Source organism: Primulina tabacum, chromosome 18 (assembly GCF_025594145.1).
Source record: "Primulina tabacum isolate GXHZ01 chromosome 18, ASM2559414v2, whole genome shotgun sequence".
In the NCBI taxonomy this organism is placed as follows: Eukaryota; Viridiplantae; Streptophyta; class Magnoliopsida; order Lamiales; family Gesneriaceae; genus Primulina; species Primulina tabacum.
The window spans coordinates 32565664-32583437 of record NC_134567.1 but is presented as its reverse complement, the minus strand read 5'-3'; the positions used below and the strand labels follow the sequence as shown (position 1 = coordinate 32583437).

Below are 17774 nucleotides of genomic sequence, written 5' to 3'. Positions count from 1 at the left end.
TTCCAAATTAATTAAAACATAATTATGAGAGGTTGAATTCGAACTTTTCAAAAGTTAAGGGATCAAAATGAAAACATAGAAAGGTAATAACTAATAAGAACCGTAATGTAATGTAACAGAAGAGGAGACAAATAAATAAATGAACATGGCCGTCGGAGAAATCGTGGAAGAAGAGGAGGCAACGCCGCTGATATCAAGCCCTGGACCCAATCTCAAAAAGAACCGGTCAGTGAGAACCAAAGTTCCTGAAGCCGAGTTGCACGTCTACAAAAAAGGCAAGGGCCCGATCGATGTCTACAAAACTAGCCTCGGCGGCTGGGACCAGGATCAGCTCGAGGTCCGGGAAATTCTCGATAAGTATGGATTCAAGTCCATTTATGCATTCTCCCCCGGCTCCGGCCGCGGAGTTCCTATTCGCTTCAATCAACGGAATGGCCGCTCCTTGCTTACCTACAGCGACTTCGCCCTTATTTATATTGATGGCGAGCCCAAGGTGAAACATCTCCTTTTCTCATCTAATACTGGAATAAACATAGATATTTTATTATGTGAGCTGCGTTGGATTGATTTTTCTTTTACTTGGATTTTGACTGCAACTTCGAACTTTTTCTATTAATTTTTTTTATCAATTCAATACACGAGGCACCACAAGAGGATTATGAATAACCATGCTCATTTTTCCCAAGAGTTTTGTAGTTCAGTTATGTGGGATTGCATTCAATTTACTTCCATTAAGATTTCAGCCTTTCTATATTGATGATAGCCCCCTAAGAGCCCGGGTCATTGATAACCCGGAATATCAAATGGATTCTCAAATCCGAGTGAGTCTGCAGATGGATTCTTCTGGAGCCGGGCAGGTGCAAGCCCATGCTCTACTCTCCGGGCAGTCATAGGCCCGGGCTCTTGTATAAATCTCCCGGGAGGCATTCTAACCGGACACCTCGATAACAGTGCCGCACTCGAGTGGTTCAGAAGATAAGATCTTGTCTCGAGAAGCGCACCTGACAGAATACTATTGATGTGACTTGATGGAAAAGTAGGGTGGCGTGACAGGAAGTGGCAAGTAGGCACTGGAAACAAGGTACCTACTACCTTTTCTCCTATAAATAGCAGGTATGTAATTCATTTGAAGGACTTTTGGCTTCCTCTTCTTCTCTAGTTTTGGAGAATGATTCATTCACCAACACATATGTTAACACACACATATTTACACCAGTAGCCTTTACTTTCATCTAAGCTACACTGGTTATCATCTTCACCTGCTGACTTAAGCATCGGAGTGGCAACGCCGGACACCCCTCCGGCGCCCATTCACGAGTTTAATCTCCCTGTCTGCAGGTCACAGTGGAAGCTATAGCTCACAGAGCCATCTACCTTGCTCATTTTCCTGAACAACATTATTGATTCGATCCGGTGGAGCACCCGACCCTGCTCATCCATTTCACCAGGATCGCATCATTGGCGCCGTTTGTGTGAATCTTGAGCTCAAGACGTAGATTTGGTTTCCATTCAAAAGTAAGTTCGACCTTGCTCAGCATCACAGTAAGCCCAACTCTGCTTGGCAAGCATACAAGTCCGACCAGCTCGGCACTCAGATCTTATATGTGGATTTCATATGGGCTCAAAGCTCAGCAGCTATCCCGGATTGGCATGAAGAGCATTTGCTATGCACTCATTAGCATGCAGCTATATTAGTCACCTAATTTAGCTCAACCAGAGAAGTTTCACTGTATCGAAAATGAATTCGGATTAAGTATTTCCAGGTTAATGATTTGGTTTTTAATAAAACTAATACAGCAGGTAAAGCAAAATCTCTTAAGCCCGGGAGGTACAAGGCCCCGGCACATTATCTTAAGTCCAGGAGACAAGAGGCCCCGGCACATTATTCAAAGTCCGGGAGGTATGAGGCCCCGGCACATTATCTTAAGCCCGGGAGGTATGAGGACCCGGCACATTATCTTAAGCCCAGAAGGTACGAGGCCCCGGCACATTATCTTAAGCCCGGGAGACACGAGGCCCCAGCACATTATCTAAGCCCAGGGTTCTCAAACCTAGCTCGGGGCTCCGCACCTCGACCATTCCCAAGTCCCGGGACATGCTCCCCGGCCCAAGGCTCCGCACCTTGGTTATTCATAAGCCCAGGGTTCTCAAACCTGGCTCGGGGCTCCGTACCTCGACCATTCCAAAGTCTCGGGACATACTCCCCGGCCCAAGGCTCTGCACCTTGGTTATTCATAAGCCTAGGGTTGTCAAACCTCGCTCGGGGCTCCGCACCTCGACCATTCCCAAGTCCCGGGACATGCTCCCCGGCCCAAGGCTCCGCACCTTGGTTATTCATAAGCCCAGCGTTCTCAAACCTGGCTCGGGGCTCCGCACCTCGACCATTCCCAAGTCCCGGGACATGCTCCCCGGCCCTAAGGCTCCGCACCTTGGTTATTCGTAAGCCCAGCGTTCTCAAACCTGGCTCGGGGCTTCCGCACCTCGACCATTCTCAAGTCTCGGGACATGCTCCCCGGCCCAAGGCTCCGCACCTTGGTTATTCGTAAGCCCAGGGTTCTCAAACCTGGCTCGGGGCTCCGCATCCTCGACCATTCTCAAGTCCCGGGACATGCTCCCCGGCCCAAGGCTCCGCACCTTGGTTATTCATTATCCCAGGGTTCTCAAACCTGGCTCGGGGCTCCGCACCTCGACCATTCCCAAGTCCCGGGACATGCTCCCCGGCCCAAGGCTCCGCACCTTGGTTATTCATAAGCCCATGGTTCTCAAACCTGGCTCGGGGCTCCGCACCTCGACCATTCCCAAGTCCCGGGACATGCTCCCCGGCCCAAGGATCTGCACCTTGGTTATTCATAAGCCCAGGGTTCTCAAACCTGGCTCGGCGCTCCGCACCTCGACCATTCCCGAGTCCCGGGACATGCTCCCCGGCCCAAGGATCCGCACCTTGGTTATTCATAAGCCTAGGGTTCTCAAACCTGGCTCGGGGCTCCGCATCTCGACCATTCCCAAGTCCCGGGACATGCTCCCTGGCCCAAGGCTCCGCACCTTGGTTATTCATAAGCCCAAGGTTCTAAAACCTGGCTCGGGGCTCCGCACCTTGACCATTCCTAAGTCCGGGAGATATGAGGCCCCGGCATCTTATGCAAAGCCCGGGAAACATGAGGCTCTGGCATCTTATGCAAAGACCGGGAGGCACGAGGCCCCGGCATCTTATCTCAAGTCCATAAGACACGAGACTCCGGCATTTCATCCCATTTCTGGGAGACATGAAGCCCCCGATGCTTTTATAGAACAAGATTGATGATCTCTTTGGGAATCCAGGCATGACTGATCGGGACAGCGAGTATGACTCTAGCCCGACTATTTAGGGGATGAGTGATGATACCCCGTAAGAGCCCGGGTCATGGATGACCCTGTAATACCAAATGGATTCCCAAATCCGAGTGAGTCTGCAGATGGATTCTTCTGGAGCCGGGCAGGTGCAAGCCCATGCTCTACTCTCCGGGCAGTCATAGGCCCGGGCTCTTGTATAAATCTCCCGAGAGGTATTCTACCCGGGCACCTCGATAACAGTGCCGCACTCGAGTGGTTCAGAAGATAAGATCTTGTCTCGAGAAGCGCACCTGACAGAATCCTATTGATGTGACTTGATGGAAAAGTAGGGTGGCGTGACAGGAAGTGGCAAGTAGGCACTGGAAACAAGGTACCTACTACCTTTTCTCATATAAATAGCAGGTATGTAATTCATTTGAAGGACTTTTGGCTTCCTCTTCTTCTCTAGTTTTGGAGAATGATTCATTCACCAACACATATGTTAACACACACATATTTACACCAGTAGCCTTTACTTTCATCTAAGCTACACTGGTTATCATCTTCACCTGCTGACTTAAGCATCGGAGTGGCAACGCCGGACACCCCTCTGGCGCCCATTCACGAGTTTCATCTCCCTGTCTGCAGGTCACAGTGGAAGCTATAGCTCACAGAGTCATCTACCTTGCTCATTTTCCTGAACAACATTATTGATTCGATCTGGTGGAGCACCTGACCCTGCTCATCCATTTTACCAGGATCGCATCATTATACGATTGTGTGGGATAACCATATCTACCCTTTGTTATAAGAGATTGAGAACAAAATGAACTTCCTAGTTCATATATGGCCATGAGTGGCTCTGTGTACACTAGGGAATGCTCGATGGAACCTATTTCCTTGAGACAGCTGTATACACTGCCACTGGCAAATGTAAATTTCCATGGGACAGTTTCATAGACTGCCAGTCCACCACAGTTCCTGCAGTTCCTTTCCGCCCAAGGCTCTAGCCCTTTTGCACTTTCAAGTCCTAGTTTCCAAAACTTGTTTCTAGTTCTGGATAGGTCCTTTTACTTGTTGTGTACAAGTCGTTGCATCTCTGAATCTATACCACAGACAACTCCTTTCAACTTCATTTTACTTCAAATTTTCATTCAACTTTTTCTTAATAATGAAAAATATAAACCTTGAAGGGTTTTCATAAAAGTTCGGTGTGGAATTGGTACTATGGAATAAAACTGTTTTGCTGTTGATACGGGTTTTCTTCTTTCTAGCTCTATGGTGAACAGGCCTATTGAAAAATTCCTTATTTGATGCTATATCATGACCTTGATAGAGGTAATTATTTAAAAGAAAGTTAAATGGCAGGGCATAGCCTCTGTACAATCATAGCAAAGCCCCCTGTCTTCTTTTACATCTAATATTTCTAAAATTGTTCATGAAGGTGCAAGCTTTGTTAAAATAACGGGTAAAGTATTAGATTGATTTAAAGTTACGCGGACATGACCAGGACTTTGATGAGCAATATGCAAACAATGAACCTTTTGCATAATATTTCCCTGTTCTTGCATTAACCCTCTGCTGTGCAGCATGCTATTGTGTTTAAACTTCTGATAAAGATGCTCAAATTCTCTTGCTCATAAATGATCTATTTGCAATTACCAGCCATATGAGAATGTTAACTGGTTTTATGATCCTAATAATTTCAGGACTCACTTATCAATCCAATTACCAAGATATTGTTAGGGATTGTTACCATAACCGTCATGATCACTATCGCAGTGAAAGAGACACCAGAATGGGCAAAAAAGTTGAGCTTCTCAGGCAGTCGAATCCCTCCATGGATCTTAGCCTGTGCAGTAATTGTTTTCACTCGAATGAGAAAGAGAACCAAGGGATTTCTGGACAAATTCATACAGTGAGCCTATAGAGCTTTGGCTCTGAATAAAAGTTTCCAAATAAACCTTTTGTTTCATTTGTTATTTTTGCTTCATATACTTAATTTCCCTCAGGATTTGGTTGGAGATGTTTATTTAATTAGTGCTTCTTGCAATAAGAAACCGAGGCCTAGGAACAAATATGTTTCTGAAGAAGCATTTCTTCATTTGACATTGTATAACGACTGCTTTAAAAATGTGCATTACAATTGACGCTTGCTAAGAGCAATAATTTCATAACCGAATTGATTATCAAACTGATCTATTTTAAAATAGTGGTTCAACTAGTCGGACAGGTTTATCCGGATGGTCGGACATGAACATTGTTATATTATATAAAATAATAATACGATATAGTAAATAATATATTCAAATTCTAAAGATCTTAAATGTGTATATAAATAATAAAAATATATATATACACACATACATACAACCAAAATAAATTAAAAAATTTAAAAATGTGAACGGATCCAACAGGTTTATTACTGGTTCACTGGTTCAATACCGGTCTACAGGTTCTTGATTAGTTTGATCGGTTTAATCGATAAAACGATTTTTGGAAGTTGCCGGACTAGACTCGTGACTTGTGACCTGTTCCAGGTCTAACAGATTAGTCTGGTATGATTATGAAAACACTGGCTAAGAGAGCCTTTGGTTGGAGAAAACAACGGACTAAAAGCACTTTTCTTAAAAAGTATATTGTTTTATTACAAAAGTTATTTTAAAAAAACATTATTTAAGAGTTTTTTTAGAAGCCAAAAATTTTGGTTTGGGGGCTTCGGGTTCTACTTTTACATCTTTTTAAAAATAAAAACAATATTGTGTAACATTTATCCTAATGTCAAAATTAAAGCACTTTTAAAAGTTGGATTAATTTAAATGTTTTTAAAAGTTACAGTTTTTGTATCCAAACTCGCCCTAAAGTTCGAACGTTGCTTGATTGAAATATATTAAAATTTTGTTCTCAGCAGGTTTCTTTTTATCAATTTTGGCCAGGAATACATAATATGATTTTTTATTTTTATTCCAATTTTTAGATATTGGCCCTTTCTATTCAATTTATTGATATACGAGGGGATCAATAATTAAGGGTGCACACGAACCAAATTGAGTCGAATATTAAGAAAATTTTAAGTCCTCGAATTTGCCTCAAATTAGATATATTCGATCTCAAGTTCGATTCAAAGCTTGAAAATTTTAATTTTTTTTGTTCAATTAGAGCTCGAGTTTAGCTCGAAACATTCGAACATGTTATGAGTTATTCACACTATTGATCGAAAATGAATTATCGAAATGATCTAAATATATTTATTTAAAGTTCAGTTATATTAAATTGTAAAATATTAAATCTCGCGAACAATTTGTGAACTATCAAACATAATAATTTGTGCTCGAGTTCAGTTCAAAAAAAGGATCGAACATGTTCAAGTTTGACTAGATTCAATATTTTTTAATGCGACTCAAATATTTTTAAGCCGACTCAGAAATATTTAATTTGATTCGATTCGATTCGTTTGCACCCATAAATCATTTGTGTGACTAATTAATAATGTACGTGATACTAATAAAAATAATAACGTCGCAAGAATGTGAGGTAATTCTTATGATATTGGGCTTTAATATATTATTGTAAATTATTATAATAATTTCATCATATGAGGTGTTTTATAAACTGAATCAAATCCTCGTGAGCTAGTCGAAGTTTGGTTCGATAAAAAGATCGTTTGAGACCGTTCGTTAATTTTATTGAGCCGAGCTTGAGGTTGATAATTTTATCGAGTCGAGCTCGAGCTTAATTATATTCGGCTCGTGAGTTCGCTAGCTTTTTCTCGAGCTCGGCTTGTTTACTGTTCGCAAACATGTTTATTTATATGGTTCGCAAGATGAAGCTCGAGTTTGGCGCATTTATTTGGTTCGAATTTGGCTCGTCTACATATATGTGAATATGCTCGTCTATATGACTCTCGAGCTGGGCTCATTTGTGGAGTTAACAAATAATTTTTTTTAGCATTTATGCATTTAGAAGGATTTGACCATTTGAACACAAAACTATGTTGAAAGAAAGTTGAATTTACATTATTTAACTACGATTACATTTTTTAATTTAACTTGCAGATCATTATATTGAAATGATCTGAAGCTCGAGTTTGGCTCATTTATTTGGTTCGAATTTGGCTCGTCTACATATATGTGAATATGCTCATCTATATGACTCTCGAGCTCGAGCTGGGCTCATTTGTGGAGTTAACAAATAATTTTTTTAGCATTTATGCATTTAGAAGGATTTGACCATTTGAACACAAAACTCTGTTGAAATAAAGTTGAATTTACATTATTTAACTACGATTACATTTTTGAATTTAACTTGCAGATCATTATATTAAAATGATCTTTAAAATAAAATAACATAACATAACATAAATTCTCAAATTATACTTTTCCCCCCAAAATTTATAACACTAAGTCATATGCGCATTAAGTAACTTTAAAAATTATTATTGAAAAAAATAGCATAATCAATAAATAAAACTCAACAAAAACATACTAAATAATTCATTTTAAAGGGTGAGATACATTAAAATAATATGACCTCACTCTACTAAGCCGAATGTTAATTTGATTAAGCTTGTATATTTTATGGCGAAACATTCTTTTAAAAAACTAGCATGATAAATAAATAAAATTTATTCATATCTTATAATTGCATTTTCGCATTGACATATCTATAAAAATCAATTAAATAATTATACTTAATCAAGAGAATTCATAGACTAATAATTTAACTTTATAAGTTTAGAGTAATAAAATTAGGCTTATTATTAATCGAATAAATTGTAAAACAAAATCTTAGTATGATTTATGAACTATTTACAGTAAATTATTTGAAATTGATAAATTTAATACAACTAAGACATTTTATAATATAATATTTTAAATAGAGTATAATAATAAATATTTTCAGTGGATATATCAAACTTATTATGATTAAAACTTAGAATTATGAATGCACTCTTGTTTAATAAGATAAAGTTTATGGTATGATAATTGGAATGAATCAAAACAGAAAGAAGTTAAAAATAAAAATAAATTGTATGATAATATAACAATATTTATTTTTTAAATATGTTAACGATTTTATCAATAAAGTTTCTAATGAAACTAAATAACAATTCAATATGTTTTAATGAAAGCAAGTTCGCTGTATATCGCACTGCAAAGAGAAACCTTAACATGTATCTATATTATCTATAAATATGTGAGTTTGAATTGTGAATTTACTTGATTACCTTTTCACTCATCCATACTATCTATTCTATACTATTTATAAATATGTGAGTTTGAATTATGAATTTACTTGATTACCCTTTCACTCATCTATACTATCTATCTATAAATATGTGAGTTTGAATTGTGAATTTACTTGATTACCCTTTCACTCATCTATACTTCTATACTATTTTATTAAGTTTAAGACCCTTAGAGTAACTAACTTTGGTGTCATGGTCTGTTTTAATAATTATATATATTAATAAAATGTTAAAGTTTTACTGTAAGTTATATGTAGTTCAGGGGATAGAATCATTGTTTTTTGGAGTTTAAGTCATAGGTTCAATTCTCACTGAGATCATTTTTTTATTCTTTAATTTTTCGATTTGTTTTTTAATTTATATATCAAAATTAGAGTATAGTCACTCGCTATTTCTTATAATTATATTTTGATCCTCATTTTTTTATTATTTTATATTTCAATTTATTTTTTAATCTATATATCAAAATTACAGTATAGTCCATCGTTATTTCTTATATTATATTTTGATCCTCATTTAAATATAAATCAAATGAATTATAAAAAATATTATACAAGCAGGCAACGCGTGCGTCGGTGCACTAGTCTATATTATCTATAAATATGTGAGTTTGAATTGTGAATTTACTTGATTACCCTTTCACTCACCATTACTTCATTAATGTTTTACTTAGTTACCATTTCACTCACCATTACTTCATTAATGTTTTATTATTTATTTATTTAGGTGAGATGTGAGTTTGAATTATTAATTTACTAATGTTTTATTTATTTATTTAGGTCAGATATGAGTTTGAATTGTTAATTTACTTAGTTACCATTTCACTCACCATTACCCCATTAATGTTTTATTTATTTATTTATTTATTTATTTATTTATTTATGTGACTTTTCAATCTTCTGATCTAAAGATTGATATTGAAAATAAAAATAACTTTATTCCATTATTTTAGTTGAATGAACGACAAATATTACAAACACATTAATATGATACTTTATTTTATTTTTAATTTCACAAATTGTTATATTTAATTAATGTCTTAGTACACATATCAAACTTCATAAAATGTCATTCTTTATGGTAGACCATGTAGATTATATATGCTCTTTTGCAAAAAAAATTTATATTTTATTTTACATATAATTTGAGTAGTTTGATTTATTTCAACTAGACAGAGAAATTAATGATAAATTAAAAAGAACGAAAATTACTTTCTATTTTTGTATTAAATTTATTAGATAATCCTTATACCTTTTTAACAAAGATAATTTTTTTAATAAATATGAATTATAGTATAATTTATTTTAATTCATTAGAAATTAATTTTTTAAATATGATATTTTTTAACTTTGTATTACTTATTATTTTATTTATATATGTGTTTTACTACACATATTTATTTGATTGATATTATTTAAAAAATGTATTTACCATAAAATATTAATCATCAATATTAATTTACAAATGATTCATTCTGATATAAAATTAACTCTCTATAATATGTATTCTAAAAAAAACAGAGAAAGTTATACACAATCCGCAAGGGGTTAAAAGTTAGCAGATCTATATAACTATAATATATGAGTTTGATTTGTGAATTTTCTTAGTTACACTTTTACACACCATTACTTAATTAATGTTTCATTTATTTATTTTGGTGAATTTTTAATTTTCTGATTTAAGAGTTGAAATGGAAAATGAGAATAACTTTATTTCATTATTTAGTTGAATTGACAAAAAATTATTACAAATACATTAGTATGATACTTTTTTATATTTTTAATTTAATAAATTATGATATTAATTAATGTCTCAATATATATCTCAAGCTTACACTTTTCTACAAGTGTTATAAAAACTATGTGAGAAAATGTCATTTTTATTATGGTGTTTTTCCAATTAAAATGGATATTGAGAGCATGCAGATTCTATAGGCTCTTTTGCAAATTTTTCTAATATTGTATTTGCAATATAATTTGATTATTTTGAGTTATTTCAACTTTATTCATAGAAAAAGAAATTGATGAGAAATTAAAAAGAATGAAAATTACTTTATATTTTTGTATTAAATTTATGAGATAATCTTTATAATTTTTTTAATTAAGATAATTCTTATAATAAATATGAATTATAGTGCTAATTTATTATCATTTGTTAGAAATTAAATTTTTTATATATGATATTTTTAAATTGAATGTTACGTATATGTGTTTTACTACACATATTTATTTGATTGATATTATTTTAAAATTTTATTTAACATAAAATTATTAATCGTCAATATTAATTTTCAAATGATGTATTATGATATAAATTAACTATGTATAATATATATTTCTAAAAAGGAGAAAGTTAAACAAAATTCGCAAGGAGTTAAAAGTTAGCAAAAACAAAATTGATATTTAACTTAATAACAATCTTAGGGGTTTTATTTTAATATCATTATGATAATTTAGTTAATTAAGAGAATTTTATTTGATAATCGCTACTATGCACTTCATTTAAAAATATTGTGATTTTGGTTTTAGCAATATTCATTATTCTATTAATTTTATTATTATTGTTTTCCATTGTGAATAATATTTGGATGAAAAATATCTTTGTTAATTTGATATAGCTATCATTATGTTATAATCACACGAATTGAAAAATGTTATATAAATAAATGAATATATTTGATTTATCGTTATCATGTATTTTTATTTGTTGTGTTTTTATATATTTAGATTAATAAATACTTATAAACAAGATGTTATTCAAACGATTTTAAAAATTATCTAAATTTTTATTTTTCATTATTAGTCACCTACGTGCATCGCACGTGATCATTCCTAGTACGAAAAAATATGTTGGTTTGGTGAAGATCGACAGAATGGCATGCCTAGCTCCTTTATGCATCGACATGCCTCTCTCGTATCACCTCCACATTCAAACTCTTCTAGTAATCTTCCCATTTTGTCCTTCATGTCTTCGATAGTCCATCCGTTCCTATAGCTCCCTCCACCACCCCAGCACCTTAGAATACGTTCCCCCGAAAGCCGAACCTTTAACATGGACAATGCCATTGAAATAACCTTATTTCCCACTGAATTTTGTTCAAAGAACTGGTTTCCAATCTCTTCCAAGTGCTTTGGGGTCAAGACCTCATCCACCTCTGCTCTTGCCAGAAACATGGCTAGATCTTCAACTACGACAGGGATATCTAAGGCACCGATTCTATCAGCATGGTGAAGCCGGTCACAACATCATCAGATGGAAAACATAATGAAGTTAACATAAAAGAAGCCATTTTTTCTCTCTATTCTTCCTATCCATGGCTAATGTGATTAGTTTCTTCACGAATATCACATTAAGTGCACCCAAGAATGACCTGTTTTCGGACTCCAAACAACGAATAACCTCAGAAACATCACCGGACAGAAAATACTCATGGATAATCGAGCCTGCCTTCTTCTTGAATGCCTCAGCTTTATCATCTTCAACTGACTGTCACCCTATATTATAAAATAAATATTTTTCCACATAAAAGTCAATAAGACCCAGACCACGAGTTTACTCTAATAACGACCAGCTTTTTAGGTTTGGTTTTCTCATTTTCTTCGTTTAGCTTGGGCCCAGAACGCCATGGGACAAGGAAATTGGCCTTGTTCTGGGCTTCAGATTGATCTTTGCTGTCGTGTCATCTTTCTTATCAGTGGGATTAGGAATTAAGGTTCTTGGGAGTCACATTAGCGGAGTCAGAAATATGGCTCTGTTCGGACTGAAATTTTAAACTTTAGAATCTTTTAATATTTTAAATTGATCTACCCGGGCTAATATCATATTATTCCAAAATTATACAAAAATTACATATACATTTTTTTTAAAAAAATTGGGCCCCAAGCATGTGTCTCCACCCTGTTGGGAGAGCGAGAGAGGCTGTTCTTTGGGCAATAATAGACGTGTGTGATTCGAACAAGGTGTCACTTAGTTCTTGAAGTTCTTGCCGAATCTGCATATGGGAGTTTCTTCTATATTCAGATTATGCCTTGCCGAATGAGGAGGCTTTGTCGACAAAGAATTGGTTTTGTGTTGTCTTTTTTCAAGGATAAGGGAATGAGAGGACGATAAAGAGTCATTTATATATCCTAGTTATCGGGCCAGCCAAGGTTCGTTTCAAACCATACTTCTCCTATTTTAAGTAGGTTTCACTCGTGACTCGTGAGTTGAAATGTTTTGTCTTTTGCTCTTTTATCGATCAAAGTCTTAGTTTTTGTGTGTTAATTTTGATTTTTTTTTTCCTTTTTGGTCCCTTTCCACCGAAAACCACAATAATGCTTAATTGGCACCCAAAGATGTTTACATGGCTCAAAAAAATGGAGGGAAAATGCATGCGTGGACGTCAATTTGTAAGTGAAAATTCTATAATATTCCCTTGATATATTTTTGAACTTTTTTCATATAATTTGTCAAAATTTGATCATCATGCACTGAATTACAATTTATCCGGTTTTAATAATTTTTATTTGGAAACTATTCAAACCGACGAAACAAACTTAATCGCACCGTTCAACACCATCACAAAAACCAAATTATAAGACAAGATAAAAGCAGAAATTATGAAAATGATAATAAATACTATCCGTCAATTAGACTTGTCAAATTGGGTCAGGACCCGCCGGGCCGGCCTGCCCCGCTATAAAAATTGAACGGGTGGATTGATAAAAAAGCAGTCCGTTTGGAGGCGGGCCAAATGGGCTGAGCCCTGTTTGGGTTGCGGGCCAAAACGGGTCGGGCTTGGCCGCCAAATTAGGATAGAATTTTATATTTTTAAGTTTTAATATTAAAATTCCGCTATTTATATGCTAGTTTTTTTTATGTTTTAATATCAATTTAAATCAGTCTAGAAATTATTTATATGCTAGTTAAGTACCAGTCATGTACCCTTTATATACACATGCATCGGTACTATATTCTAGATTTTTTTTAAGAATTAAGTTATTTAAATATGTTTATAATCAACATATTGCTTAATTTATTAATTTCATGTGTATCTGTGCATCTTTACACACGATTTATTTTTCTATAATAAAAATAAAATAATAATAATAACTAAATCAATATGATATATCTTACAAGTAATTTTTTGCAAATTATGATTGCACATTAATTTTTTAAAACATAAATCAGTTGTTTCATAAAATATAATTTAATTTTTATAATAATAATAATAATTTTTATTAATTTAAATTTAAAAAATAATTAAGATGTTCTGGATATTTCAACAGAACTTACGTGTTTCTTCTCATAAAAGATATTTCTTTTATATATTTTAAATGTAATGATATACTAAATTTATTAGCATTTTTTCTTAAAAAAAGTAAACGGATCGGCCCGCCTAACCCGCGGCCCAAGGTGGGTTGGGCTGGGTTGGCCATTTAGCTGGCCCGCCCCGCCTAATGGGCCGCCAGCCCATTTTGACATTTCTACCGTCAATGCACAAACGTTACGGCAGCATAATAATTATATACATAAAATAATATTTTGTTCTCATAATTATTGATTTAGTTATAATATTCTACAAATTAAATTAAATATAACATGAGATATAATAAGATTATTTTTTATAATTATAAAATGTGAAAATTCAAGCAGACTATTACACTGAATAAATGCATAAAAAGACAATTTTGGAATTTTGAAAAATGTTTCACCAAAAGGTAATTATTATTTGTTTATCTTGCTATATTAATAGTATAGATATAAATAGTAGTAATAATAATAATAATAATAATAGAAAACTAATAAATCAACAAAATGAAAAATCACATAATAATATAAATAGTAAGGATAATGATAACAAAAATTATAAAAATAAACAACAAGCAAAATACACAAACTTATTAATCCAAAAAAAAAAAAAAACTTTATTTTCTCGATTCAGAGTGAAAATCATTTTTTTTATTAAAAAAATAGTTGCTTTTGTGCTCCAACAAACATGCGTCAAGATTTAAGCTCCATCAAGTCGTTATTGAGTATGATTAATAAAATTAATAGTTGTATGCTAGCAATACGTACAGTTTTATCAAGGTTTAAAGGTAGGAAACGAATGCTTTCATCACCGTTATAGGAGGTTGGTGCCCATGCTTGGCCTTACGTTGAAGGTCGCGCGAGTTTCAGCGGATCGAGTTGGTGCCCCAAGATCATAATGACCTCATTAATTAACATGTTGTAGAAGATACAACAATTATTATTAGACATCTTAATCAATATTCATCCGGACATACAGATAATTTCAATGATGTATGCTTAGATGCAAAGGTCGCCGACAAAACCAAGCTTCACGTCTCAGTTTACAATATTTTCTACTCCAAATTAAAACTTCACTTCAAAGCAACAGAACCTGCTTCTGTATTTAAAACACCCCAAACACATAATCTTCATCCATCTATATCTATTCTAATTAAATGGCCCTATCTTTGATATCCAAGCTACTTTTTCTGGCAATCTTCATCTTCCTCTCTACTCTGATCACAGCATCGGGAAACGATTTCTCAATTGTAGGCTATTCGCCTGACGATCTTTCTTGTATTGACAAACTCATAAATCTATTCGAATCATGGATGGACAAACATGGCAAAAAGTACAAGAGCATTGAAGATAAATTGCATAGATTTGAGATTTTTAAGGATAATCTGAAGCACATAGATGAGAGGAATAAAGCCACTAGTAACTATTGGCTTGGTTTGAATGAGTTTGCTGACATGAGCCCCGACGAATTCAAGAAGGGGTACTTGGGGTTCAAGGTTGATTCAATGTTCCACAAGAAAAATGATTCCCCTCAGGAATTTATGTACAAAGATTTCAACACTTTGCCCAAGTCTGTGGATTGGAGAAAGAAAGGTGCCGTCACTAGGATCAAGAATCAAGGTTCATGTGGTAAGTATCACGATTGACTTAAAAGGGTCATTTTAGATTGTGGTTGCTGACATTGATTAAAATTCGTGCAGGGAGTTGCTGGGCATTTTCAACAGTGGCAGCAGTGGAGGGAATAAACCAAATTGTGACGGGGAATTTAACTGAATTATCCGAGCAAGAGCTCATCGATTGTGACACAACCCATAACAATGGATGCAATGGGGGTCTTATGGATTATGCATTTCAGTTCATCGTTTCAAATGGCGGGCTTCATCACGAGGAAGAGTATCCCTACTTGATGGAGGAAGGAACTTGTGAAGAAAACAGGGTAAAAATACTGTTAAAAGAGTACCATGTTATATTTTTTAATGGCGATGATCATGTTATAAATTTTTCTAGGATGAATCGGAGTTGGTGACTATTAGCGGGTACCAAGACGTACCTGCAAACGACGGACAAAGTCTATTGAAAGCACTGGCAAACCAGCCAGTAAGTGTGGCCATCGAAGCTTCTGGTAGAGATTTTCAATTCTACAGCGGGGTAAGTTCTTTGATCGTTTTTGGAACATCTAAATGGTGAGATATCAAATGATGTTTGTTTGTAGGGTGTGTTTGATGGGCACTGCGGAAATGAGCTAGATCACGGAGTGGCAGCGGTAGGATATGGATCGAGTAAGGGATTGGATTACATCATTGTGAAGAATTCATGGGGTCCTAAATGGGGAGAAAAGGGATTTATAAGAATGAAGAGGAACAATGGGAAGGCTGAAGGGATTTGTGGAATTAATAAAATGGCTTCTTTTCCCACCAAAACCATTTGAATCTCTGTTATTGTACTTCTCAATAAAACTTGATATATGATGCGATATTTTTATACCATTATAAAGTTGTGGCATTATTAGATATGACCTACTCATTATAAATTATAAAGTGATTTAACAAGAGAAAAAAACATATATTTCTACTTTCTAAAACAAATAATGCCTAGTATCAAACAATTATACAAGGATAGATTGAAGTTATGGGAAATGAAAAGGTGATTGATTGATTCTCCGATCATTTGTGTTGGTGGAGTAGGTGAGCGTTTGACCAATAATCAGAAGTTCGATTTTTCAACCAACACTTCTCGGGCAAGTCTGTTATATAGAGTTTGCCCAGTCCGATTTATCTAGCTAGCGTGCTTTACAAACTATTACGTTAGTTCGATAGTTTAGGTCGGGACATGTAGTATAAAATTAGAGGCAAGCTTCTCAGTTCCCAAATTTTGTGAGGAACAAATTTTTTTAAAAAAAACTATTAATATAATATAGTTAACTCATTAGCTCATATCATAAATAGTGATTAATGGGAAATGACTCATGATGAAAACTTGAAGTCTCACCGTTTATTATCTTTTTAATCACACTCATAAACATTTAACAAGAATAGAAAATCAATATGAAATACCTATCTCGTGAGTTCCCGCCAAAATACAAATTCTCCACTATTCTATGGTGATCAAGCTCACTATCACACGATTTCTGTCTATCTATCAGTTTCAGGTATTTTCTGATACTTAGCTGCATAATTTTTGTGATCCATCAAAGGTGGCATCTATCGAAATGAGTTTTTTCAGGTTGAAGTTGTTCTAAACTAATTTACTATCAACTATGTTGTAAGAAAGACTAAATGACTTATTTTATCAATCAAGAAAATAATGGTTGAGAAATTTTTTTTTTCAAATTTAATTAATAGTTTCGCTTCCAAAACCGCGAAGCGAGCAATATTTATGTTTGATAAAATTTACACTCTAATAGATGTAACAAAACTTTCTTTCGACGAGAAATTTCCGGAGAAACAACTCAAGGACTTCAAGAAACAACTTCAGGAGGCTAAAAAATATGGTCATCAAATGTTGACCACCGCTTAAGCTTGGTGTAACCACTATAACATTGGAAAAGAGTTTTATGACCAACTCCAACAAGAATTCTATGCATATAGCCCAAAATGGGAAACTATGTACACCAACTTGAGCTAAACAACCAAAACTTGGATCCAGAAGTCGTCAATCAATAAAATTCACTCGATCATATACAAAAACTGCTGAATGCACAAGAAGAGGAGGCCAACAAGGAGTTAGGAGACGGAAATGTCACCAATTAGATTGACTCTCATTCGTCTTTTGTAATAAGAACATCTTCATCCATTTTTTTGCACCTCGTGACTTTTGTTTCGAAATCTATCATATTCGTGTTACATAGGATTCAAGTTTGAATTTTTAATACCTTGAACCATAAATCATTCAGCATTGAATCGATTTCTAAACCTATCAATTTATCGTA

At 34.6% G+C, this 17774-nt stretch overlaps 2 protein-coding genes across 2 annotated transcripts; both read left to right on the top strand.

Moving 5' to 3' along the window:
- Positions 1 to 34: 34 nt before the first annotated feature.
- On the top strand, positions 35 to 5503 carry LOC142532164 (uncharacterized). Its single transcript, XM_075638428.1, has 2 exons — positions 35 to 493; positions 5019 to 5503. Exons 1-2 carry the CDS (start codon positions 140 to 142, stop codon positions 5229 to 5231), a joined length of 567 nt encoding a protein of 188 aa, XP_075494543.1. The 5' UTR covers positions 35 to 139; the 3' UTR covers positions 5232 to 5503.
- A 9470-nt stretch (positions 5504 to 14973) lies between these two features.
- On the top strand, positions 14974 to 16361 carry LOC142533826 (cysteine protease XCP2-like). The gene is made up of 4 exons (XM_075640731.1): positions 14974 to 15475; positions 15547 to 15782; positions 15854 to 15994; positions 16059 to 16361. Exons 1-4 carry the CDS (start codon positions 15004 to 15006, stop codon positions 16272 to 16274), a joined length of 1065 nt encoding a protein of 354 aa, XP_075496846.1. The 5' UTR covers positions 14974 to 15003; the 3' UTR covers positions 16275 to 16361.
- Positions 16362 to 17774: the final 1413 nt, after the last annotated feature.

Coding starts and splice junctions, on each gene's coding strand:
- LOC142532164 (XM_075638428.1), top strand. CDS start 140: ATGAACATGGCCGTCGGAGAAATCGTGGAAGAAGAGGAGGCAACGCCG. Junction 494..5,018: donor ATATTGATGGCGAGCCCAAG/GTGAAACATCTC, acceptor TAATAATTTCAG/GACTCACTTATCAATCCAAT.
- LOC142533826 (XM_075640731.1), top strand. CDS start 15,004: ATGGCCCTATCTTTGATATCCAAGCTACTTTTTCTGGCAATCTTCATC. Junction 15,476..15,546: donor CAAGAATCAAGGTTCATGTG/GTAAGTATCACG, acceptor AAATTCGTGCAG/GGAGTTGCTGGGCATTTTCA. Junction 15,783..15,853: donor GAACTTGTGAAGAAAACAGG/GTAAAAATACTG, acceptor AAATTTTTCTAG/GATGAATCGGAGTTGGTGAC.